At 48.5% G+C, this 24491-nt stretch overlaps 1 protein-coding gene across 1 annotated transcript in view; it reads left to right on the top strand.

The window, feature by feature from the left end:
- LOC119449329 (NADH dehydrogenase [ubiquinone] 1 alpha subcomplex subunit 9, mitochondrial) overlaps nucleotides 1-24044 on the top strand; it is a 79267-nt gene extending 55223 nt beyond the window's left edge. Inside the window, exons 7-10 of the mRNA XM_037712496.2 lie at nucleotides 2247-2391; nucleotides 6907-7017; nucleotides 7136-7205; nucleotides 23795-24044. Coding sequence (XP_037568424.1) covers nucleotides 2247-2391; nucleotides 6907-7017; nucleotides 7136-7205; nucleotides 23795-23974 — 506 coding nt within the window. The 3' untranslated portion in view covers nucleotides 23975-24044. The remainder of the gene's footprint in view (nucleotides 1-2246; nucleotides 2392-6906; nucleotides 7018-7135; nucleotides 7206-23794) is intronic.
- The last annotated feature ends 447 nt before the right edge of the window (nucleotides 24045-24491 follow it).

Raw genomic sequence — 24491 nt, 5'->3', positions numbered from 1 at the left:
CATGCTTTCAGTTAGTAAGCAAATGTGTCAGGTTTATGCAGCCGATAAAACTACTATCCCTACTCCTTATAGCTCTCTACTACAGTTAAACCTGGATATAACGCAATTGACAAATTCCCGGAAAACTTCGTTATAAAGAGAATTTCGTTATATACAGGTTCGGCACGAAAATTTTTAAAAGAAATGCGTACCGTATGTACTATTGCTCAAGATTTACTCCCAATACACTAAAGTTGCAATGAACAAAGAAGTCCCAGTTTCACCCGAAAGGCGAAGCATCGATTGCAACAGTAAATTAGCAGACAGCTATAAGAAGTAAGGATACGAAGTAACGTAGTTGCGAAAATTCCCCCACCCAGCCCCCATTGAACCCCATGCTGACCGCTTAAGCCGTAGTCGCTCATTGCCCACCAAACGGTTAGTGCATACTTTTTTTTTTGTTCTACACGCACAAGCACAAAATCGGCAAAATCTCATGTGCGCAGACGTTCGATTCTCGAGTTACGACGCCCAAACGACAGTCACCAGCGATAGTGAACTTACAACATGGCCACCATGACGTATTCCCTGCTCGTACCTGTTGCCAATTGCCGCACAGAAAAGCATGGCCTTCGAGATAAGTCCCCGGTAACGCGGAGAAGCTGCCGGTAGGGGGTGTGAATTCACTGTCGCCGTCGGAGTAGTAACCGCGCAGAAGCACATTTTATTGCGAAGCGCATTTGTGCCGTCACCGTGGATGTCGCTTTGAGGTTCCGTGTAAAGTCCAAACACGGCAACATCGTCGCCGCATGCCGTACGCTGTGTGTGCGAGTGAAAGCTTGCGGGGGTCAGCTGACTCAATCTCGCGTGCGCGAGGGAGAAGGGGGGCGGAAGCGCGCTTCTGCGCTAGGCATGGCGGGGGAGGCGAGAAAGGGAGGCGTTTACGTCGGCGGCGGCCGCCGTATCTTGAAAGCAATCTGCGATGTGGAAAAACTATGCGCCCGCACCGGCTTATCTTCAAGACGAACTGCGGACAAGGTCAACAGCTCGCGTAAAAATGACAAAATTTGGGGCGAAATCTCTAGGTTGTCGGCGGGGAAAATTCGTTATTTCGAGGGGGTCTCCCGCTGCCACTTTGTTACGTAGAGGTCTCAAATACATGTGCTTCTATGGAGTAACGGCGGAGAATAGGAAAACTTCGTTATATCCAGGAATTCGTTATATGGAGGTTCGTTATGAGCAGGTTTAACTGTAATTTGCTATTGCAATTGATGCTTCGCCTTTCGGGCAAAACTGAGACTTTTTTAAAAATTATTACTTTGTCTGCTTCATGCGAAGATCGTGGGTACTTGGACATTAACCTTTCAACGTTCGTAAATTTAAACGGATACAAAACTCCCACTTGCACACTTTGATTCTCGGATACGCACGGCTGCTTCGTCTCCATGTTTTGCATACGTGCAGGGCTTGAAAATAGTTTTTTTTTTTTTTTATCGTGCGGTACCGCTTATAGTGCTGATATTCACGACTGCGGCGACTTACATTATAAGCGGTCTACACTGTACTTGCTGACTGGTGGTGAACCCCCAATGTGTGGTCGATGTGATGAGACGCTGACCGTCCTTCACATTCTACTGGAGTATCGGAGAGCAGAAGCGAAGAGAAAGAAAAATTTTCCTGTAGCATACAGGCAGCATATCCCTCTCCATCTGGCAATGTTTCTTGGTTCATAACCATTTTTTTAATACCAAAGCACTTTTAGGTTTCTTAAATGATGTTGCCTTACATGTTACAAGCCCAACAAATTCATAGCACATCCTCTTACCACAGGATGCTGCTACAATATTATCATTTTGCATAGCACGTGTCTCCAGACCCTTTCAAGGGCAGTGCTGCTTCTTGCAAACTTTTATCGTTAACACATTTTAGTATATTACATATCCTCCCTTTGTAATGTATTTCTCATGTTCCTAGTAGACCTCATTGGTCATTGCCATTATTTCATTACATATGCATTTTACGCACTTTACTGCGACTGTTTTTAGGCCCCTGTACCGCCACATCACATCTACTTAATATAATTCATTGCTCCTTTGCCAACTCGCTAACACTGGCTTGTCGCTTTTTGGGCATACTTGGCCCTTGTGCCGCAAAACGCCAAATTCATCAGCATCAGTGGCATTATTAAAGAACACAAAAAGCAAGCATGGCACAAAATAAAAGAGCACTGTGACAGTGTTTATGAATGTGGCACCTTTCCAATGCAGTGCGCAGGAACTGGACATACATGCCTGTGTGGAAGAGGGGCAAAGGGATCATCAAGCAGCCTGTATACACGGGGAATGTAGCCGAAGGTGTGGTCAATGCCATCTTTGAAGATGGTAACGAAGGCGAGATCTACCAGGCTGTGGGGTGAGCTGCTTGTTTGACAACGTTATGGCACCACTCGGGGGCTGTCAAGCGCCAGCTTTTACTGCTCCAAGCATTCTGGTGGAGTATGACAGTGCTTTTGGTTTCTTAGAACAGGTACTGGATCATCGTAGCTTCCACATGCGACAGTTTCACATTCACCGGAACGCAGAAGAGAAATGCAGGAAAATTTGTCAAATTTAACACTCAGCGGTGTAGTCTGTAATTAAGATGTTAATGTTTTATCTTCTCCAGCATAAACTAATGAGCATGAGAATGTGGGACTTGTTCAGGAGCACTCTTATCTGTGCATGCTTTGTCTTCATAGCATTCTCTTCATTGCCACAGAAAATTGCCCACAAATATGGGTCCACATTTGAGTGACTGTAACGGAAGAGCATTACCATGAGGGGTCTGCATTACATTTTGCGAGAAATCGTGCACTGGCATCAGGATCGACCCACCTGAGTCATCACGTTTGATTACGTGGTGAGACAATGACCCAGGGAGGCGACTAACTGGGTCTGACGGCAGCATTTACATTTAGCTTGACATAATGAAACAATTTTTTTGGCAGTGCCATAGGAGAGAAATTGATCTGTGCGTGGGACCAAAACTAACAAGACCTGAAAAATCTTGGGAGTGTCATGATGAAATAACCTCAAAAAACGTGCTCTTCTGATACAGGTATACCTTGCTATAAAACAAAGCCATATTACAGGTTGTTGTACGTTTTTATTTTTGGTGGTTTGTTGCGCAGCTGACTCTGTAAGAAACAAGTGTAGTACAAAGTTTCATTGAAAAATCCTTTTTTTTTAGAAAAAAAAGTTGTTTGTTAGTGTATGAAGGAAGTGCAAAAAAATGTGTTCTGTGGAAATCAACAAAAAAGATTTGGAACGCTGCTCACAATAGAGGTCAAGGAGAGCTAGAATTCGCCTAATTTGTAGCTCGTGCCTTCTTCCCAATTCTTGTAATTTTTGTCTAATCTCATCTTTCTTTTTTTAGCTTTGCTTTGCAGTGTTGGTATTGGAACGAGATGCATTCACATTGAGCGACCGGTGAATTGTGAGACAGGTTTCGAATGTGTAAAGGCCAGATTATACGGTCACATCTCAGTATAATAAACTTCAATATAACGAAATTCTTTATACAGTTGAATCTCGATAATTCGACCTTGAAGCGGCCCGAAAATTTGTTCGAATTTAAAGAAGTTCGAATTAAAGGAAGGACTTATTTTTGAAGTATTCGTGCACAATGTAAGAACGGTGCGAGTTGTGAAATGCGGCGCGCAAGCACGTAGCGAGCGAGGGCCACGAAACTGCCCATGCCGGCCAACGCTCTCTCTTCCCGATAATGGCAGAAAATGAAACTTCAGGGAGCGGGCGGCGCCGGCACGGCGATGGGAGCGCGCGGCAACCGTTGAAGGTGAGGAAAGAGGGCGGAAGAGAAGCGGATTTGGCCTAGGTAACGTTCGCTTCGATGGCAGTGACCCCCTCGCCCTCCCTCTCAATTCCCTCGTAGCTCCCCTACCTTCAACTGTCTCCGTGCGCGCCCACTGCCGTGCCTGCGCCGCCACTTTCGCCGCCCCGGCGCCAGCTCCCTGAAGTTTTGTTTTCTCCCGTTATCGGGAAGTTTGCTGGACTGGGCCTGCGCCGCAGCGTTGGCTGAGGCAGCTCGTACACGCGTGTTACCGGCGCGACGGTGAAACGGCGACCTTGCCATTTGAGAGTGAAATTTTTGCCACATTTTTGTTTTGTTTTCTTTTCTTTTTCTCCGCGTGGCGTTGAGGGGTCTCTCCTAGGCTTTTGCTCTATCGCAGTGTTCGAGCGATACCGGTTGGAGGCGCCACTGCGCGATTTGGCGCGCTGCTGAGGGCATTGTCGGTGCACCGTATGTTCGAATTAACCGTCGCAAATGCTCTCACGTTCGAATTACCTGACGTTTTCGCCCATAGGGATACACATAACTTTGACGGGACTACAGCATCAGTTCGAATAAACCGGAAGTTCGAATTAAGCGTGTTTGAATTAACGAGATTCGACTGTATAATCCTTTTTATAACTTATTGTTCATAGAAGACCATGTATTTAGACACCGCACATACCCCCTGCCGCAGTGGCTTAGCAGCTATGGTGTTGGGCTTCACACGAGGTCGCGGGTTTAAATCCCGGCCAGGGCGACCGCATTAAAATGGGGTGTAATGCGGCCGCCGCTTAGCTCGTGTAAGCTAAGCGGCAGTTTCAGGTAACCTGTAATATATTTGTCTGCTCTAGAAGGTGCACATTTATCAGTCGTGCTGTGTGTTGTAAAGCTGGTGTTTAGAATTAAATATTTTAGGCCGATTAGTGCAAAAAAGGCTAAAGTGCTAATTACCGTAAAATACCGATCAAGCGCCCCCCCCCCCCCCCCCCCTCGACGTGAGGATAATGCAGGGAATGTTGGGGAGGGAGCTATTGCTCGGTACTGCCACAACATTCAAGATGGCGGCCAAAAATGCTATCCCCCCCCCCCCCTCCCCAGGAAAAAAAATGCATAGTCGAGAAAAACTGAACCGAAAGAAAAGGAAGACACACACATAGTGCACTAGAACTAAAACGCTTTATTATTCATTCATTTAATCTCTTTCGAAGCCGTCAAATGAGTCTTCAGAGTCTGATCCGAAAACGAGGCCTAGGCACTCTGTCTGCAAGCCCTCGCGAAGTTCTGAGGCCACGGCGTCGATGTCACAAAGCTGGTCATGCAGCTGACCATCCTCGGCACCGTCGAGCACGTTAGCGATGCCGCACCCTTTGAAGGAGCACGTGACTGTCTCTTCCGTGACAGTGGCCCATGCCTCTGACACAAAGTGAAGGGCATCCTGTCGCGATGCCTTCCTTAAATTGCCTTTCGGCGTTCTTTCCTCTTTTCTAATGAACCTTTCCCACGTACGGCGAAGGTTGGCCTTAAATGGCCTATTCCAGAACACGTCAGCTGGCTGCAGTAGGCTTGTGCACCCTGCAGGCACGTACATGACGTCTGTGTTGCGCTGCTCTAAGGCGTCCTTTGTTGCCTGCGTTTTGTGGATGGGTGCCTGATCGAGCACAAGTAGTCACCGCACGTCATCGCTGTTCGGACCCCACACCCTGGTCAGCCACTCCTGCAGCTTGTCCGATGTCATCCATCCATTTTTTGATGCGGTGACGCAGACATTTGCTACAAAAAGAAAAATTCATAAGTTATCAGAAATCACTGTGATCGAGCATCTCCGTTAGCGTTACTCTCCGCTTTGAAAGCAAGCAAAAAAAACTTGGTGCACAACAGTCATCACTCACCTGGTATGCGAAGACTCATGAACGCCTTGGGTGGAATTCTTCTGCTCCGTTTCTTAAGAATTACAAAAGCTGGGAGCTTGTGTCCACTTGCGCATGCTGCCAATGCAACCGTGAAGCCCCTCCGAACGCAACCAGTGTTCGCTATTCGTACAATGCTCTCGCCGACCACATTGTTCGTCCTGTTTTCCGGAGAGTCCAGTCTGACCATCGTCTGGTCCATATTTGAAATGTTGAAGAAGGTGTACTCGGGGCGTATCCGGAGAGTGTTCATGGCAGATTGAAAAGCCTTTGCTGCCTCCGTGAAATCTTCGGGTGTCCTCTGGCTTTCGTTGGTGGCATGGCGCATTGTAATGCCGAACTGCTGTTTCCATCTCCTGATGTATTGGCTGGACGCAAGAAAATTTCCCAACTGCAAGCTATGCGCTATTTTAACAGCTTCTTCAGAAAGAAGTCTGTTACTTACAGCACGCCCTGTGCTTCTTTCTCACTCGAGAAATTCAAAAAGAGCGTCATCCACTTCTTCGCTGAACATCGGCGCTCCATTTCTCAACTTCCGCCGAAGCTTGGCCTTGCCAAAGTTCTGCTGCAGCAAAGTCTCATACTTCTTCTCCCACTCACGGATCCTCTTTCTATCTAGACTGAAGTGGCGAGCTGTCGTGTGCACATTCTTTCCGTTGTGGCGATGCCATTCCACGACTTCGATTTTCTTTTTCACTGTGTATGAATGCATGTCGCGAAGTCACAGCCACATTTGGCAATGTAAAACAACAATGATAAAATGGTGAGCGTGGCCAGTGTCAAGGTTGCCAGCGTCAGTGTAGGTGGCCCGTTCTTGCATTGGATTTTGGATTCGACAAGAATGAAGCCAGAAGCACGGTTTCGGTTTCGAAAGTTCCGGGACGAGTCGCCAGAGAATTGGGGAGGGGGGGCGCTTGTTCGGTAGTGCACAATAACTAGAAATTCTCAGATTATGGGAGGGGTGGGTGCTTGCACGGGTGGGGGCGTGTGATCGGTCTTTTACGGTAGGAATCCATCACTCTCTTGAACGCAACAATTTGCATTCAGAAAAAGTAGTAAGGACCAAGCGATCATTTGAATGTGCTGCTCGTGTAAGGGCCATAGCAAATGGTATGTGCACAAAGGAATCCAAATGTTAAGACGTGGCAGCGGGACAACATTTCAGCTTTGCCTCTGCACACCCTTGCAGGCCCCGTCGTTATGAGCTGGGGGAGCTGATCGACTACATGTTCAGAGTTATGCGAAGAGAAAAGGAAGTTGGATACATTCGTTACGACATGCGCTTTGACCCCTTTTTCTTGTAAGTATGATTATCTTTGCCCAGCGTAGCATGAGTGAATTCTTAAGTCAGTGCTTACCTTGTCTGTGGCCTGGTAAAGCACTTCTTGTGACCTGTTTTCTTATTCATGTTCTCCTAGGTTGCGTGTGCAGTTTCTTGAGATGGTTGGCTTCAAGTATCCACGCCTGTCATGGGAAAGGTTGGAAAGGGTATGCTTTGTCTGCTTGTTTCATGCTTGAAGGCGTGCATCCTCACGCATGCAATTTCTTGAAGGTGGAATGATGGAAGCAGGTCTTCACTTGTTTCATCACGCTTTGATTTATGAATTTTTGAGCATGAAAATTTGTATGTTCTGTGTATTTAATTTACGCAGTTGTAGTAGTTTCTACATTGGTTTCTAAGACACTGTTAACATCGCTGTTGATCACTTCAATTGCTCATATTTTGTGTGCAATATCTTATATGTGACGAATATGTTTGCTAAAGAAATTCTGCATTGTCTGCGTTACGCCATGTAGCTGAACACAGTGCGTATTTATGGGCTACTAGTTGGTTCCTACGAAGGGTGCAGAATAAGGTATTTTGTACATACATGCCTTGGAGCAAGATGTCAACACATGGAGAAAGATGTTAACACTTGAGCTTTCACTCAGAAGTGCTCTGAAACTATTGGCCGACAGAGGTCACAACTTATCAGTGCCTGCAGCAAGAACAGTTTTGCTGAATGACAACTTGCCACCAGCTGAAAGACCTGACGTTATTCTTGTGAGGAAATCTGGGTGGCAGGCATCATCTGATTCTTGCATGCTAAGAAAAGAATTACAGTATAGACCACTTATAACGTAACCGCTTATAGTGCAGGACCGGATATAGTGTGGTCTTTTCAGGCTCCCGTTAATTTTCCCATAGCACTCCATGTATACACGTATCGCTTATAGTGCAGTTGCGGGAAACGAAATACCGGTTACAGTGCGGCTGCCTGGGAGTACGGAAGTCAGCGAAGACGGCGAACGCTTCCCTCTAACGGGCGCCCCAAGGAGTGCTCGAGGAAGAAAGAGAGACAAAGTGGAGGAGAAAGGCACGTGGTGCGAACGAACAGCCAGTGAGGCTGAAACCAGAATCTTGAGTGCGAGTCGTGAAATATCACGGCGCGCATAGCGAGCGAGCGCCACGAAACTGCCAACGCCGGCCAACGCCCGCTTCACGATAACGGCAGTAAACGAAACTTCAGGGAGCGGGCGGCGCCGGCACATCACGGTGAAGGGGGCACGCGGAGACCGTAGAATGTGAGGGAGGAGGGCGGCAGGGAAGCGGATTTCGCCTCGGCAACTGCCGCCGCTTCGGTGGCTCCCCTCGCCCTGCCTTGTAGCTCCCTCACTTTCGACTGTCACCGTGCGCGCCCGCCGCCGTGCAGGCGCCAGCTCCCCGAAGTTTCGTTTTCTGCCGTTATCGGGAAGCGGGCGTTTGCCGGCGTGGACAGTTTTGTTGGCCGGCCTGGGACAGCGACGTTGCTTCCCTCTGAGCCGTAGCCGCAGGTGCAAGGTCAACATGTGACTAGAAAGTAGAGGAAGCATAAAGGAGAAAGAAGGGTTCACTGCCATTTTCTACACGTGGCTACGGTAGCGTGGCTGAGACGTCGGCGCGTACACGCATGTTCCGGCGCAACGCAGATTGGCGACCTTGCCATTTGAGAGAGGGTGAAATTTCAGCGGCGTTTTTTTTTTCGTTCGCGTGCAACATTGAAGGGTCTCTCCTAAGCTTTTACTCTATGGCGGTGCCGGAGCAATGCCGGTCGGAGGCGCCGCCGCGTGATTTGGTTCGAATTAGCGAGATTCGACTGTAAATTGAATGCAAACATTCTAGCCGCATTCCTCGACTGTCGCATACGTGTGGCGGCTCGGTGGACATGTTTTGCATATGTGCGGGCCTTGAAAATTGTTGCTTTGGTTATAGTGCGGTACCGCTTATAGTACGGATATTCGCGACTCCGGCGACTTACGTTATAAGCGGTCTACACTGTAGTACTAGCAGTGGACACAGTCACAGGGAGAAATGTAGAACAATGCACATGTGAAAACTCCTCTGAGTGGTATCATTAACGGAGTTCTGGAAATTTAAAGACAGATATTTCTTGCACCCTTTATAAATAAGGTCCATTGTTTTCAGCTAGAACTCGATAATTTTTTTTTTTTCGGCCCAGGTAAGTTTGATAAAAATCAAGTTAAAGCCTGATTTTTTCCCGAAGTTCACCCCAATGTGCATTTTCTAAAGGATGAGTTTAAACAATACCTGCTAAAACGAAAACACAAGAACAGCTGCTAACCTACTGGCAGGACACCACCACTCACTACCCCAACCTAGCAAACGCAGCGCTGATGTTACACTGCGAAAGGTAGTTGTGATGCTTAGAGGACATGTTCCCGACTAACATACGTTCAATGCCCCGACAGATCTAGAATGGACATCGAAATGATCCCAATGCAAAGGAAATGTACGTCAACCAGGGCTTGTAATTTCAGGCACCACACCTCGTGCGAAGTATAGGGAATGAATTAAGTGAGGGATCGCCGAGCATTTTTGTTTATATGGTTTGTGTAAAATGTGCTAAGAATGACCGCCAACGAAGATTTGCATAAATAAGCTTGTCATAGGGCTTGCCAGCAGCGCTCCTTGTAGGTATACAGTAAACCCTCGTTAAGTCAAACTCGGATATCTCGAAATATCAGTTATCGAACTTAATGCGCACTTTTTTCCCTATAAAACAGGTCCAAAAATTGCGTGCGTGTTAGAATCGAGTACGACCCTAAATCTACACTACCATATAGCCATTGGCATTTCAAAATGGCCGCCTCGTGCTCGCTTCGAGCCTAGCTGTCGTAACTTTCACCATGTGCTGCAGTACTTGTGCTTGGGCATTAGTCTACCGTCTGTCTTCTCGTTTTCTGCATTTGCTCTATCAGCATGAACTGCCGAGTTCATCACGATGCCACATTTAAAAGGAAAGACATCTTGTGCGCAGAGGCAGACGTAAATCGGGCTGCATCACGAGTGTTCGGCTTATCCGAAACTAGCGTGCAGGACTGGCACAAACAAGAGAGGATTTTCACCAGCTAAGCAACGCGGAAGGGTTTCAGTGGACCGAAATGGAATGTATTGTGCGACGATCCACTCGGCGATACGTTAGCCTTATCTTGAAAGCGATCTGCGACGGGGAGAGGCAGCCGCGCGCTGTGTTTTCACCACTTATATTTCACGTTGAAGCGAGAAGCGTGCTACCATGAAGGTCAGGTCACTCGACGCGCTTCGTCACTCGCGTTTTGACAGCTAGTTTCTATGGTCAACTAGCGAGATGAGTTCATGTTTGCTTGTGCGTGCATGACACCATGTTTGTTAATTTAGTTAGTAAGCGAATGTTTGCAAGTTTATACAGCCAATAAAACTGCTATCCTTATTTTGCATAGCTGTCTACTAATTTGCTATCGCAATCGATGCTTTGCCTTTCGGGCGAAACTATGACTTTTTTCTATTCATCGCAACTTTACTGCATCGGGAGTAAATCTTTGTTGTTTTTTCCAAATGAGAGAAAGTTGTATTTCTGTATGAAAGCATGAGGTGCGCGATACTGTAAAGGACTTTTTTTTTTTCGGTCACGGAAAGCGGGTGCGCATTACAATCGAGGGCCCGTTAGAATCGAGTAAATACGGTAAGTAGAATTTTTTTTCTGGCCACGGTGTCAACCCGGGTGTTTCTCACCTAAATCTCCCCCGGATGTCTCAAAATCTCCACTCGGAAAATACCAGAAGAGAAAAGACAACGGGGCAGTGTCAGCAGCATCGCTTGAACATGCTTTTCCCTCGGCGGCAGTTCGCTAGCTGAGACAAAGACTCCACGCTGGGCCGCGCTTATCTTTCGCCCTTCTTTCTGTCACCGCTCGCGCGGGCTGCTCGCTGCCACTTCGTTGTGACCTCCGGCAGTAGTAGCACTTTAGAACACCCATACAAGCACCATACAAGCAGTAGCAGCAGTGAGTCTATTTTTTCCCCCTCTCAGTTGGGCGCTGTCAAGGTTACTAGGCTACCTTCAGTTGTAAAAGTCGGCGGCGTTGCGCGGAACCGCCACCCACCCACGCCTTCATGATGCTGCCGTCGCACCCAGCTTCACTTCCCCACTAGCCGGCTACGCGAACTGGCCGGACGAAACACGCGGTGCAGCATTGGTGTATTCTGTGGTTGGTTGTTGACGGCGGATTTCAGGAAGCATGTCATCCGCGAAACTAGCCTTCGCTGTGTTTGTTAAGGATATTAGCAGACGATGCCGACGCGCTGCGTTTCTGACTGCAACAAGCGGCTATCAAATGATGTCGACATTTCGGCGCACCACTTCTTGTGTGCTCCCAGCAATGCGACACTTCACGAGGCGTTGAACAGAACGATTCCTCGTGCCGACCGGGAACTCTCTGCGAAATCCATGGTATGTCATTTATACTTTCATGAGCAGGACATCTTAAAGTGTTTCTGCATAGTATCAATGGACAGACAGGTTGAGGTGCCACGAGACAAGAGGACACTTGCCGATGGTGCGGTGCCGAAAGTGTTCCCGAACCTTCCCTCGTATCTGTCGAACCAACCGGGGGAACGAAGAGAGATGTTTGGTGACCTGTTCTGGGCCATCTTAGAAGAGCTTTCAGAGAATACGCTGAGTCGTGTTGGGTGTGCCCTTTGCACTTTCAGGAACTGAGTGCACGCATAATTAAATTTTTAACAGCGGAGCTGTTTAAGCTTTTTGCTTCCCCGCGCAGTGTTCGCAAAAACTCGCCCAGCGATGACGTCACTGCGCACAGCTGCGCCTCGCATCACCTTGCGATAGACAATCAATAGCTAATCGATAATCAATAAATTCCGGAGAATGCTGGGGATGACTTGGTAGTGCTTAGCCTAACCCAAATACGTGGCCAATACTTGCGATAGCCAATCAATAGGTAATCGATAATCGATGAATAACCAATAAATTCCGGAAAAGCATAACCCGTAAGGCCAGGACCAGCTAAGTGCTGATCAGGGTCTGTATTTTGTAGCTATGCCTTTCCGGTGTTAATGCCTTTTCTCGCTTATCGCACTTTGTCACTGGTCAGAGCGACGGTCCACTCGCGTTATCAATGGGATCAGCCGGCCGTGAGCGGTGGATGATAAGACTAGTATAGAATAAGTCGTAAAGTATCGCTGCAAAATGTCGGCCCAGCTCCTGCTCTTTCTTTAGCCTTGTGCCACTTGTGCAGGCTACGCTAATTTTTATTTAGACACGCGCATGCATACACGCATACCTTGCAGGAACCTTGCATAAAAGTGCATTCTTAGGCAAGGTTCCTGGAGCAGCGGCGGGGATCCAGTCTTGGAAGTAAAGGCAGCGAGGAAATGTGCCAAGCTGCTGTAGGTGGAGTTGCTTTTCACGTACATAGCAATCATTTGCCTAAATTATGTCCCTTCTGACAGTTAAGTCTTAGCTATATATAGACCTACACCATGTTTGTAAACAGCGGTAGGCACCGTCGATATATTTTAGGCCCTATAGTGACGTCGCGTAGGCTCCGCCCAATGTTTGGCTCCGCCCACATTCGCCGCCACCGCTTGCATGTGCGGATGGCGCATTTTTTTTTTTCTTTTTTTTAAATGGGGTGGGGGAGCTAAAACCACGATTTCATTATGAAGCACACAGTAATGGGGGCACCGAATTAAGTTTGACTACGTGAGACTCTTTAATGTGCACCCAATGCACGTTCTTGCATCTCGCCCCCATCGGGATACGGCCGAACGAGACGCTAGGCCTAGCTCGTTGACCGCCGCAGTGACGACCGACAGCGCTTGCGACCTGGCCTGCTGCTCATCATTGTGCGCTTATTTTCGACAACACGATTAACGTGGGCTTAAATGAATCGGTTTTGTCGGTGTCGTTGGTGTGAATAACAAACGAAACGTAGTACTTGCAAGCCAGCCGAGCCGCCTCTCTGAGACGGCCGGTGCTTCGGTTTCCGTCTGCCAGACGAAATGCCGTCGGGTAGTTGCTCCGGATCGCGCCAGTTGTTTAGTACTGGGCGCTGCTTTACAAAACACGCGCAAATTCGAGATAGTTTTTCTATTAAGAACTATTTTATGGTAAAAACAAGCTGTAACCGATTTCTACGTCGCCGTGAGTGGCGATAGAAGCGATCGCCTCGGTGATGGGACCGGCAAGGTACCGGCCCTACGGCGACGCCGCCTGTGTAGGCCCATGCAATGTGAGCTAGCTGTTGTACGCAGCCGTCCGATCGCTCCAACTCTGTACTAACACTGTACATTTTGCTTCGCGCTCGAAATTTAACTGACACATTTAGGCGCATTTATGACTTCCACACTGCAATAAACGCAGCTGTCACCCTGCTGCCTGCGTATGTGAACGTGTAATAGGATATTTACACTGCTGGTGGCACAATTCTTTGAGATGAAAACAAATTCGAATGTGACGTGTTTTGTGGGGCATCTGCTCGCTCGACCTACATTCAAGGCTAATTCTAATCTAGCTTTCCCACAGTGCGGCAAGCAATGATAATGGCACGCTAATAAGGATCCTAAGATCGGCTAATGCACGCCAATCAAAATAAAAGAGAAGCTTAATGGTTACGAAATGTTTTGCGCATAATGGATGATCTGGTATCATAATCCAACTTTCGCTTTTTACCGCGGCGGCCCTTGCTTGCGACTGTTTTCATCAACAGGAAACCTATGAAAACTTTAGTCTCTTGCGTATTTCAACGCAACTCAGCTCATCCACATACTGCGTTTCTTTCATTGTAAAATCGTATAATAAAGACCTCACAGATGGAACCGCACAACCACCCGCGAAACCCAGCGGCTGCTGTGGTAGGCGCGACACGGGCGGCGGCTCGGTGGCGGAGTGCCTACCAAGTGAAATTAAATTCCGATGACAGCGCCACCGCATTTTCGTGACGTAGAGCCGTGGTGTAGGTCTATAAGGGCACACAGTTGTTTTTTACTTCGTTTTCTTTAATAAAGCATTCATTGGTTTACAAGAAAGTTGTGCTGGTATTTTTGTGGATAATAAATTTGGTCTCACTAGCTGGTGTATAAACTGCCAAAGACCAAAGTGTTAAGCAAGTAAAAGCAGCGAGAAAACGTGCCAAGCTACTGTATGGGAAAGGTAAACTGCATGAAAGGTTTAGGCGGCAGGAAGAAACACACGACACTTAAAAACACAGCTTCTGCGCTTCGTCATATGCGTTTCTTCCTATCGTGCAGTTTACCTTTCTGTCAGTATGAACCAACTAGCCCGATATATCTTATTGATTTAGGTGGGTACCGCTTTCGCATGGTATCACTAATTCGGACTATAGGGAGAATGCCAGCGAGCGTGAAACACGCGCAAGCTGCTCGTCCACACGAGCTCAAGGCTGTGGCGAGGCATCTGCAGTGGAGCGGGATGGAACGGCGCCGCCATCTGGCGACTGCCCAAGGAGTGGCGACAGCGGCGGTAAGCACACGGGCGGAGAGTTTTGCAACTGAAGCCAGTCTAGTAACATTAGACGCTGTATCAGGCCCCGGAAAGTAAAGCTAGTTTCGGTTTCAAGGAACATGCGCACTCCTAGGGATTGCCGGACATCCTAAGTTATTTTTCTTATTTCTCTTTTTGTGGATTTTAAATCAGGCGAAGAAGTGGTTGCCATCGTGCGTACGTCGAGCTTGCCTCCGCTCACCCTTGCCACTCGCTCAGCGATATCACAAGTCAGATCGCGCTTGGTCGTCTGCTTAGAGTGTCCCAAGTGTAAAGATAGGAAATATAAGACAGAGAAGCTTGATCAGGCATGCAACGAACGGAAGACGCAGGAAACCAGGTTGACCAAGCATTAGACGAAGATGGCTAAATTGAGGCATCACATGTGTTGCGTGGCTCTGTGGCATTCGAACACTGGGAATTCCAGTTCTATGAAATTTTTCAAGTTTCCTAATGACCATGGGTAAGCACAAGTATTTCACTCTATTTTCTGAGCAGGTATTCATTTTGCATGAGTAAACCAGTTCTGTGCAAGCCTGAGTGGACTGACATAAGAGTAGTGTCGCTCAACTCATTCGTCATGACGGCAGCCATGTTGCCATCATGTTGCCTGTGAAATACTTGTAATGAATGGCTTGGGTGCATGTTTTTGGGCTATTCATTTTGTTCACTCTTTGTCAACATGCACAGCCAAGGTTAAAAAAAAAAAGACGCATGCCGTGGTGGTTAATAATTTTCGCATTGGTTTGGATCTTCTGGAATCTATTTTCACTCATTATGTGCAAATTTCCGTTGTGAATGAAAGTTGCTTCTGTACATTGTCACTTTCGCACGGCGTAGAGGTCACTCTTTTTCCAGTACCGAATATGTGAATAAAAAGAAAAGCGTTCAACTTTTACTTGTGTTGAGTTTTGGCTGGCCGAGAAAACGGCTGGTTTAGTTGATCCACTTCACAACACTAGAACAAAATTAACGATTTATGGTGCCAGGAAGTTATTTTCTTTATGCTACACCCCACTATATCTGTGGACTAGTTGAAGTGTAGCCCTAAACGTAACCGAAAGTTAGAACTTTCAAAGCGACTACTTTCGTGAAATGACAAAATGTAATATAAATACTGCAAATATTGGTAATTAAAACGGTTCGCAACCGACCGACGGCGCTGAGGTGACGGCGAGCGAGTGGGACGACTGTCATCGACGGATACGTGAGAGCTAGAAGGCATACGGCGAGGCGAGTAGGGGCGAGGGTCGGGTCGGCATATGGGCGAGGAGACGGGGAAAAGTAGCTCGAATACGGCGATGTCCAGGAGGTGCGGCAGTGGCGAGCGACGTAGCCAATGCGGATGGCAACGAAAGCAAATGGGCTTGTCGTCCGGAGTTCTCCACTCTGTAGGGTTGCGGTATCTGGGACGGGAATACAGATCGCTGCGCGGCGCAGCTGTCGGCACCAGTCGGGCGTCAGCTCGGGAGATGGAGTAGGCAGCAGGAAAACCGAGGTTGGCAAACTCTTGCCGCACAACCTCCTGAATGAGGGAGATCACTGGGGCTGGTTGGTCAATGGTGGGGTCAAGTGGGCGCGGAAGGAACGTGGCAGGACTGGCAGCCTCGAGCTCGTGGCGAACAATACGTGTGACGATCTCATTGGAGGGGGGTGAAGCGGTAAGGGCGACGCAGGACGACGTCGCAGCCGTGTTAGGGAGCCGGGAGAACTGTGGAATTACGCGGCGGCTTTTGGCGAGCTCAAAGCAGCGGCATTCCTTGACAATGACGTCGATGGTAGACACATTGTTGAAGATCAACAAGTTGAACGCGTCGTCCGCGATCCCCTTGAGAACGTGGCCAACCTTGTCAACTTCGACCATGTTCTCGTCGACTTTCCGGCAAAGAGCTAGCACGTCTTGTATGTACGAGACATACGATTCAGTGACAAAGAAGACAACAGCCGCAACAACAATACTAACGGCCGAAAACACACCGGCATCCCGCCCAACCACAACGAGCGTGCCCATCTCGTCGCGAGGCAACTTACCCGCCGCGACGCGATCACCCAGAGGGCAGCCGCCGTTGTTGTGCGGGACCCCACCGCAGGAATTATCAACACAACCCAAATCGCGGCGGCCGGAGCTGGGGGCCACGGGGACGCCGACTGTGATATCGAGGAGTTTCCGGCCTCGTACCGAGAGGTTCTTGCACACTATAGGCAAGAACGTATGACATATCCACAACCCCACGGGCGGCTGGACAGGTCCCAGGCAGTCGACCTGAGGCGGTTGCAGACGGGCACTTTCACCAACCCCTATCACCTGCACCGCCTGTGGCCCGCGCTGCACCCATCGCCCGGCTGCCCGTGGTGCGAGCACGAACGGGCTGATATGGCCCATATACTTTGGGAATGTCAACGCCCTGAAGAAGAAGGAACAAGAGGAAGGGGGAAGATAACAGCAGGACCTTCTGAAGCGGGGCGCCTCGCTGAGAGATGGCAAGCCGCCCTCCTCAGCGAGGCACCCGAGGACCAGGAGTGGGCCGTCCAGCGGGCCAGGGCCATTGCCGAGGATCTCGAAAGATTTTTCTCCGGCGATGGACCCCTGGCAGCCTAGCCCCGGGCACCAACAGCCTTAACCGCTGGACAAATAAAGTTTATTCCTCCTATCCTACGATTCAGTGGAAGACTGTACTCGTGTAGCAAGCTCTTTTCTGGCAGCCTGCTGCCGACCGGTCAGATTGCCAAAGAGGTCGCGGAGCTTTTCCTTGAAAGCGTCCCAGCTAGAGATCTCCTCCTCGTGTGTCCGGAACCAGACACGAGGAGTTCCGCCCAAGTAGAAGAGGACATTAGCTAGCATTATGGTAGGGTCCCAGTGGTTGTTGCGGCTAACAAGCTCATACATGCGTAGCCAGTCATCAACGTCAACATTATCTTGGCCGGAGAATAAGCCAGGATCACGGGGAGTGGCAACCGTGACGTACGTTGTGGTTGGAGTTGCAGTAGTAGCAGCAGACGAGTTGTCGTCACCGGGAGCCATGGCGGAAAGCTGGACGGTGCGGCCGCTGCGGAGCTCCGTGGTGAGGACGGGGAACGGCACGCACCACCAAAAATGTTACGCGAACGAAGAATTAAGTACAGGAGACTATTTACAAGTATATTTACAAAAGATAGCTGCAGCTCTGGCCAGATCAGCCGATAGCTCGAGAGCCCAGAGCAGTTCGTCTTCTTCGTCTAGGCGCCCGCGCGCCTCGTTCAAACAACCAAATACCACACGCGTGTAGCAATATTCTTCATTATAATTGCTTGGCACTGGTGCGTACGAGCAATGCCCCAGTGGTTTAGAAAATGAATAGCAGCTTGCAAGGTAAACCTGGTAAGAAGAAAGCGCTTCCTAATACATGACACACTTTAGTGGGTTCTGCTCCACGATTTGGCCAATGTCGCCGCACGGCCAGCGGACCTGCAAGAGAGCACAAACAGTCTGCTTGCATGCGAAGTGGGAAAGGAGGGCTTCGGTGGCAACCCTCCTCCCCCCGGCTCCACGCCCTCTCTCTCTACTTTCTGACCTCATCAGTGACGTCTGGAGGCATTGTTTTGTTTGTGAATTATTTCCAGTAGAATATCCGGCAGTCGCCAGTGGTGGAAGCGGCGCTGCCACCGCGTATCGGCATGGGACCAAGCGTCCCATGGGTGGTATAGAGAGTTTCCGGCCCCTGGCTGTATCACTGTGATCACAACATTTTAACTACCCGCCGGGGTAGCTCAGTCAGCTAAGGCGTTGCGCTGCTGAGCTCGAGATCGCGGGATCGAATCCCGGCCGCGGCGGCCGCATTTCGATGGAGGCGAAATGCAAAAACGCCCGTGTGCTTGCGTTGTAGTGCACGTTAAAGAACCCCAGGTGGTCAAAATTAATCCGGAGCCCTCCACTACGGCGTGCCTCATAATCAGAACTGGTTTTGGCACGTAAAACCCCAGAAAGAAGAAGAAGAAGAACACAACATTTTAACTGTGACTTTGAGCAAGACGATTGGCATTTTTGAGCAGGTGCGCTCAGCCCACGTGCTGCTCTCAAAAGAAGCCAATATACGAGCCCACAGTGTTTCAGCGACGGCTTGATAAGCACGCTCAAGCGATGGTGAGGCGTAAATGCCGCATCACTCGTGGGCAGCCGCTACAGGCGTGACAATTGCGCACTTCTGCAGTTCAGTTTTGGTTTTTAAACTGCAATTGTCCGGAATTCATTACAATGTAGAAAGTAGCAGTGTCAGTTTTTTGGATGCCCGGAACAATTGTGCTCGAATGACTGGCTTCAAATATTGCATTAGGATCAGTCGCCTTGACTCAGTGCCACGCACATAGGTCGTATTGGCATAGTGCCAGTAACGCCATTGCCCCTACACGAGACAACCTCGGCTAGGTGGCACTACTGCGCCCCTTGAGAAGCGACCCCGATGTTAAAAATTAGCGTAGCTTGCGCAGGAGGCGCAATGCTAAAGAGACAGCGGAGCTGATGGGCACCTAGCTAGTCCTGGGTTTTGGGCTAGGATAACCACTACCAAGTCATTCCCAGCATTTTCTGGAATTTTTTGATCAATTATCGATTAGCTATTGATTGGCTATCACAAAGTATTGGCCACGTATTTGGGCTAGGCTAAGCACTACCAAGTCATCCCCAGCATTTTCCGGAATTTATTGATTATTGATTGATTATCGATTACCTATTGATTGGCTATTGATGACTGACTAACCTTGAGCCGTATTCTGATACGTTCCACTTCGGCGAAATTTCTTTTTTCGCTTTCAGGAGCGCACTGATTGGCTGGTCTAGCAAAATTGAATGACGTCGGGCTCAACCAGCTTATCAGCTCATCCAATTTTGCTAAAACAGCCAATCATCGCGCACCTGAAAGCGAAAAAGAAATTTCGCCGAAGTGGGAACGTTTCAGAATACGGCCCCTTAAGTAGCCCCAACCATGCTCAGCTAGACTTAGCCAGGCTCAGCTTCGCAGGGGTTCACAGGGGTATGTGGCATTGCGCTTGGACCCTTTCTGCACTGCCGCCAGGATTGGCTCACATTTTTTGTCCATGACGGACGGACGGCCTGCTTAAACAGCTTCGCTGTTAAAAGTGTCTTTTTGAAGTCATGTCGGTGCGCCATTGTCTCTACGGCAACGTGCATGCTGTCTCTCTCGTTGTACACGCAGCGCTCAGTCGCGCTGTGCGTGCTCTCTCTCTCGTCACTTAGTTGGTGAGCGGCATATCTAAAATAATGATGAATGATATTTGTTATGGCGATGGCTACCAGCAGTTATTAGTGCAGTGACTTGCAAAGGCTTGCAAAGAATAAGCCAAGTGCTTTATGATAAACAGTGCACAATTGACAATTGTGTAAACTACTACACTTGTTCTGTTAGGCAGCCACCTCACAGACTTGCATTGCAGGCCATGAGTAGAATTTCCAGAAAATACCCTTAATACTTACCCTTTAAATTGCTGCCAAAACGTGCTATTGCTTTTACTGCATTTCTGCACTGCCCACTTGACCACGACAATGTTTCTCATCAGCTGGTCCTGCAGCGCACTTCATCCCGAAAAGGGTCGGCACTCAGTGAATGCGCCTGTATGTACGAAGCTTACTAAGCTTTATCGCTGTGTACCTAAGGGCCACTTGATTTATCACCAGACATGTATCAAAAGAAGGCGCACGAGCAGAAAAATGTGTGATTTGACTGTTTGCAGCGTGGTGCTTGTCTCATCCGTGAATTTCTCTGGAACAAGCAGTATCATAGGTGTGTCTCAATGTTTCGTGTTTTCGAGACTGTTTTAGCACTGATTGACACAAAAAAAAAAACTAAGTCTTTATCAATTTTCCCAACCAGACAGGTAATTCTGTCGAAATGTTTAGCTTCAAAAAATACTGTGTACCATTACAGGATGACGAGGCCAAGCTTGCCGAAGTGCAAACACAAACACCAGTACACTCTTTAAAAAGTTTGCACCCTTTGGGGCTTATCTTGCCCCACAACAATGGGCTTCTTCGATTTTCGGAGTTCTGGCAGCCAGCTAGTTCCGGTTTTGATAGGAAGTCACGTGGGCTGAGATCCCAAGACAACCTGGAGCTGCCCAAAGTTTGCAAAACCAAATGCCGGGACAGCGCCGGCTGCGGGAGAAATGTAAACATGCTGCCAGCATGGCAGCGACCGGCTTGGCCGGCGCGCCCGCGCGGTGTAGTCGGCCCATTTCTGCTTGCCACCTTGGAAATATATAGTTGCATTCAGGAATACAATCACTTTTGCGAGATTTCACGCGACTCGGCACAGGATGCGCATTGTGCAGCTCACTTGGCACAGCGCAACAAACGGCGTGCTACGCGTCCGATTCTAAGACGTGAAATCGCACCTAAGTGATCGCTCGTATAGAGATCACATCAGCCACTGGCAACATTTGACACCATTTGACAAAACACGAAAAAGCAGGATCTCGGGTACGTCTTATATGTATAAAATTTCGTACATGCTTGAATTCGATTTCAGAAAGTTAGCTTCGCCTGATGGTGCTCCTCCTAATTCTGCTCCTGTGCTGAATGAGCTGGGGCTGCGGCTGGCACGTGGGAATGCACACCGCCTGTAACCCGTGAAAAGCTTCACACGAAAAATAGTATTGGTCGATCATGAGAGCAATAATAAAGCTAATGTACGTGTGGTCATTACTCATCTCAACCAGTGCATTTCTTCAACATCAATGGCCTATATATAGTCAGAACGCATCGGTTTCAAGCTGTCACCCAAGATATGACGGAGAGACGGAGCGAACACGGGTTAGCTGCGATGCCTACGCTAACTGCAGAAAAGACATATCGCCGCGTATTTGCAAGCAATGTGAAAACGGATACCACCAGAAAAAGACATGAACCGAAAAGGCGCCGCAACGTGTGGGAATGAGCATCTACAACTTCGACAACTTGCGCGGAACACGATGAAGATACCATGCAAGCATGATCGAGAGCGCAGCGCGCTGTTCACATCCGAGAAGAAGCATTCACGGGACACAAACAAAAGAAAGCTGCAAATGGTTCGCTGCCACTCATATGGCACTGCCTCGCAAAGCGGAACGGTGCGTTAGAATCCTAGTAAGATAAATGTTTGAAGTAATGCAGTCAGTGATCCATGCACCGCGCCGACATCGGGAATCGCTCCAACAAGTACGCGAGTCCAAAAGCACGCCAGCCGGGGGCGGCGCGCGCTAGCGTTCGACGCAAGCCAGTTAGTTGAACGAGGTAAAAGTCCTGAAGCGCCCCCGTTGCAATCCGTCAAGTCCGCACAAAGATGGCGGTGAGCACTCATCGCCTCTTTTTGTCGTCTGCTAGCCAGAGAACTTCCTCAGAGCTGCCAGACCAAAATCGTCCTGGCTTGTTCTGGCAACCTGCGGGTCGCCAGAAGCTTTCAGCCCGAGTAAAACGAACGCGCGACGGAAGTGCTTTACGCGGTGGGCGGAGCAACCCGAGAAAAACAAAGGCGCTCTGGGTAGCTCTGGCAGCCCGCGGGTAGCCAGAAGTGGAAAATCAAAGAAGCTCAATAATAGTTGTCTATCCTGCATGCATTTCCTTTCTTTAATGCTGTGCACCAGGTACTTCTCGGTCACAAACAGAATGCATGCAGTCAGCATGAAATGTCATTCTTGACAGGAAAGTAGGGAACGCAGTTTTCAAGAAGGGAAACACAAGGCAGATTACGATTAATGTTGTGGGACAAGATAAGCCCCAAAGGGTGCAAACGTTTTTAAACGTACTCCAACGTAAACGGGCACACAGTTGCTCCAACTAGAAAGGAGGCGACCGGGGACGTTGAAATTTGCCCGCTAGGGGAGAAATCGGCACTGATATCGCGGACGGTAACTTGAGGTAGTCTCTGTGCTGATGCACGCAAACGTGACCAACGTGATATATATTACTGGTGGTATTTCGGAAAGGCTTTTTATGTGGGCTATGTTCAGCCAGTGGGCTCCAGGTTTTGCAATTTTGCTTATCTTGAAAGTTGCTTATCTGAAAATTTTCTCCAGTTTTTACAGCTTCGAGTTAATGGGGTTTCACCTTGTATATGCCTCTGAGTGACTTCGCTTGTTACCTTTAGATGCGAAGAGTATTGGCGCCGTCTATCGCACCAGCAGTCATTTGTAACGTGTGGCCTTCGAGATGTGGCAGTGCACCTTGCCTGCCGCGGGCACTGTAGAATCTCAGAGGCTATGGTCGGCTATTACAGGCGCTCTTGTTAAGCCTAATGGGCCAAGAAACCGAGAACAGATCTAGTAAACAGTGCAGGACAATGGACGTGATAGATCTGAAGCGGGTGGCTCTTGCTTCGTAAACGTTACCACGAGCCAAGCAATTTCTTGAAAGCTCCGGCAACCTTGCAGGCCTATTCGTTCCCGAGAGCCACCGCACAGAAGGGCCCCGGGCAAAAGGGTGCCAGTGTCAGAGGAGGTGGGCTTGTCGAGGCTAGCCGAATGATACACTCCCTCCTAATTTTATTCCTTCCTCCATGCCTGGGAAGCTTGAATTCTCTGGGTAGCAAAATCCATGATCTTCAAAATGGTTGTAACGAACGAGCGAAGATAGTGTACGAGGTGCCTCCATTCCTAGTTTTTCCAGCGATATCTTCAGGAGCTTTAAAGCAAAGTGTAATTTACAAACCGTCGTGGATGGGTGCTGCTGTCTTGCCGAATAGCTCACAATAAAAGAAAAATTGGCTTACGTGCTCGGTGGCCTGGGTTGAACATTGAGCACAGCACCCCAGTGCTCTAACAATCCGGCCACAATAGCATGTATACATGAAGCATGTAGCATGTATCACAGCAACTAGTTCTTTGAGATCATCGCATTGCGTGGCACGGCAGTTTTGTTTGCACCAAATATGCAGGTTTAAAATGGGCAAACTTATAGCGTTTGATTAACTAATTCACGAAACCTTCGCTTCATATGTGAATTGGATCTGCGTAATTTTTTAATATTTTTGAGACTTATTAAATCCTTCTAACAGTGAAGTACAGAGCAGTACAGGTGACAATGGCAAGAGTGTGTAAATGCCCCCTTTTGCTGAACATGAAAGTTTGTGCAAACTGTTGATATCTCTCACTCTGAGTGGGCATCACGCTAGGCATACTCTGCTGGAGCGTAGCAGATCACATAATCGCAAGCAGCGCTCAAGGCTTCTAGGCATGAGCCAGTTGTGGAGGTGCAAATAATGAGCAGTCCTGTGCTTTCTTCCTCTCCTAGGAGCACACATCGGACATGGTGTGTTACGAGCACCCAACTCTAGAGGACCTCAAGGTGGCGCTCACCTACGTGGAGGACAGATTCCCATTCGAGCTCAAGTACTACCGTGAAGCTGCATACTACGACCCTGAAATTGCCCAGTTTGAGAAAGTCAGGCCTCCGCCCGTTATTCTTGATTGAAATCCATGTGGCTGGCTGTCAGCTCTGGTGTAGAAATTACATACCTGCAAATAAAGAAGACTTTTGCTGATGTGGCATTAGCAGTTCCTTAATTAAAACACAATGACATTGTATGTTGACGTATTGGGTGATATGTTTTAATTTAAACAGTAGATAAGAAGTAGGATTTGACCGATGCAATGATCTATCGTCACTATGTATCCGTTCTTTCAGTACGGCGAACACTAGATGGTGGAGTAGCTGTCGCAGCCCGGTCACTATTTAAGTAAGATTGGTAAAGTGTTTAAAGCCAATGTTGTAGTGGTAGTATTGGAGGCAGAAACCGCAGGAATCAAAAGAAATTTACACAATTTTAAAAATGCAATCTGCTGTTAAGGTATTTATGAATGAAAATTCTCCTTTTCCTGCTTGTGGGGATCGAGGTGCCTTCCCGCGCCTCGTCCCCCAGCTCGCGCGTGGCGCTTAGCTTGATCTCCAGGAACCGCCGCCGTAACAGCAACATGGTGGACATGGCTAG

This window comes from Dermacentor silvarum, chromosome 4, assembly GCF_013339745.2.
Source record: "Dermacentor silvarum isolate Dsil-2018 chromosome 4, BIME_Dsil_1.4, whole genome shotgun sequence".
Taxonomy (NCBI): Eukaryota; Metazoa; Arthropoda; class Arachnida; order Ixodida; family Ixodidae; genus Dermacentor; species Dermacentor silvarum.
Note: the sequence above shows the minus strand (reverse complement) of the source record. Positions and strands in the feature narration are given on the sequence as shown.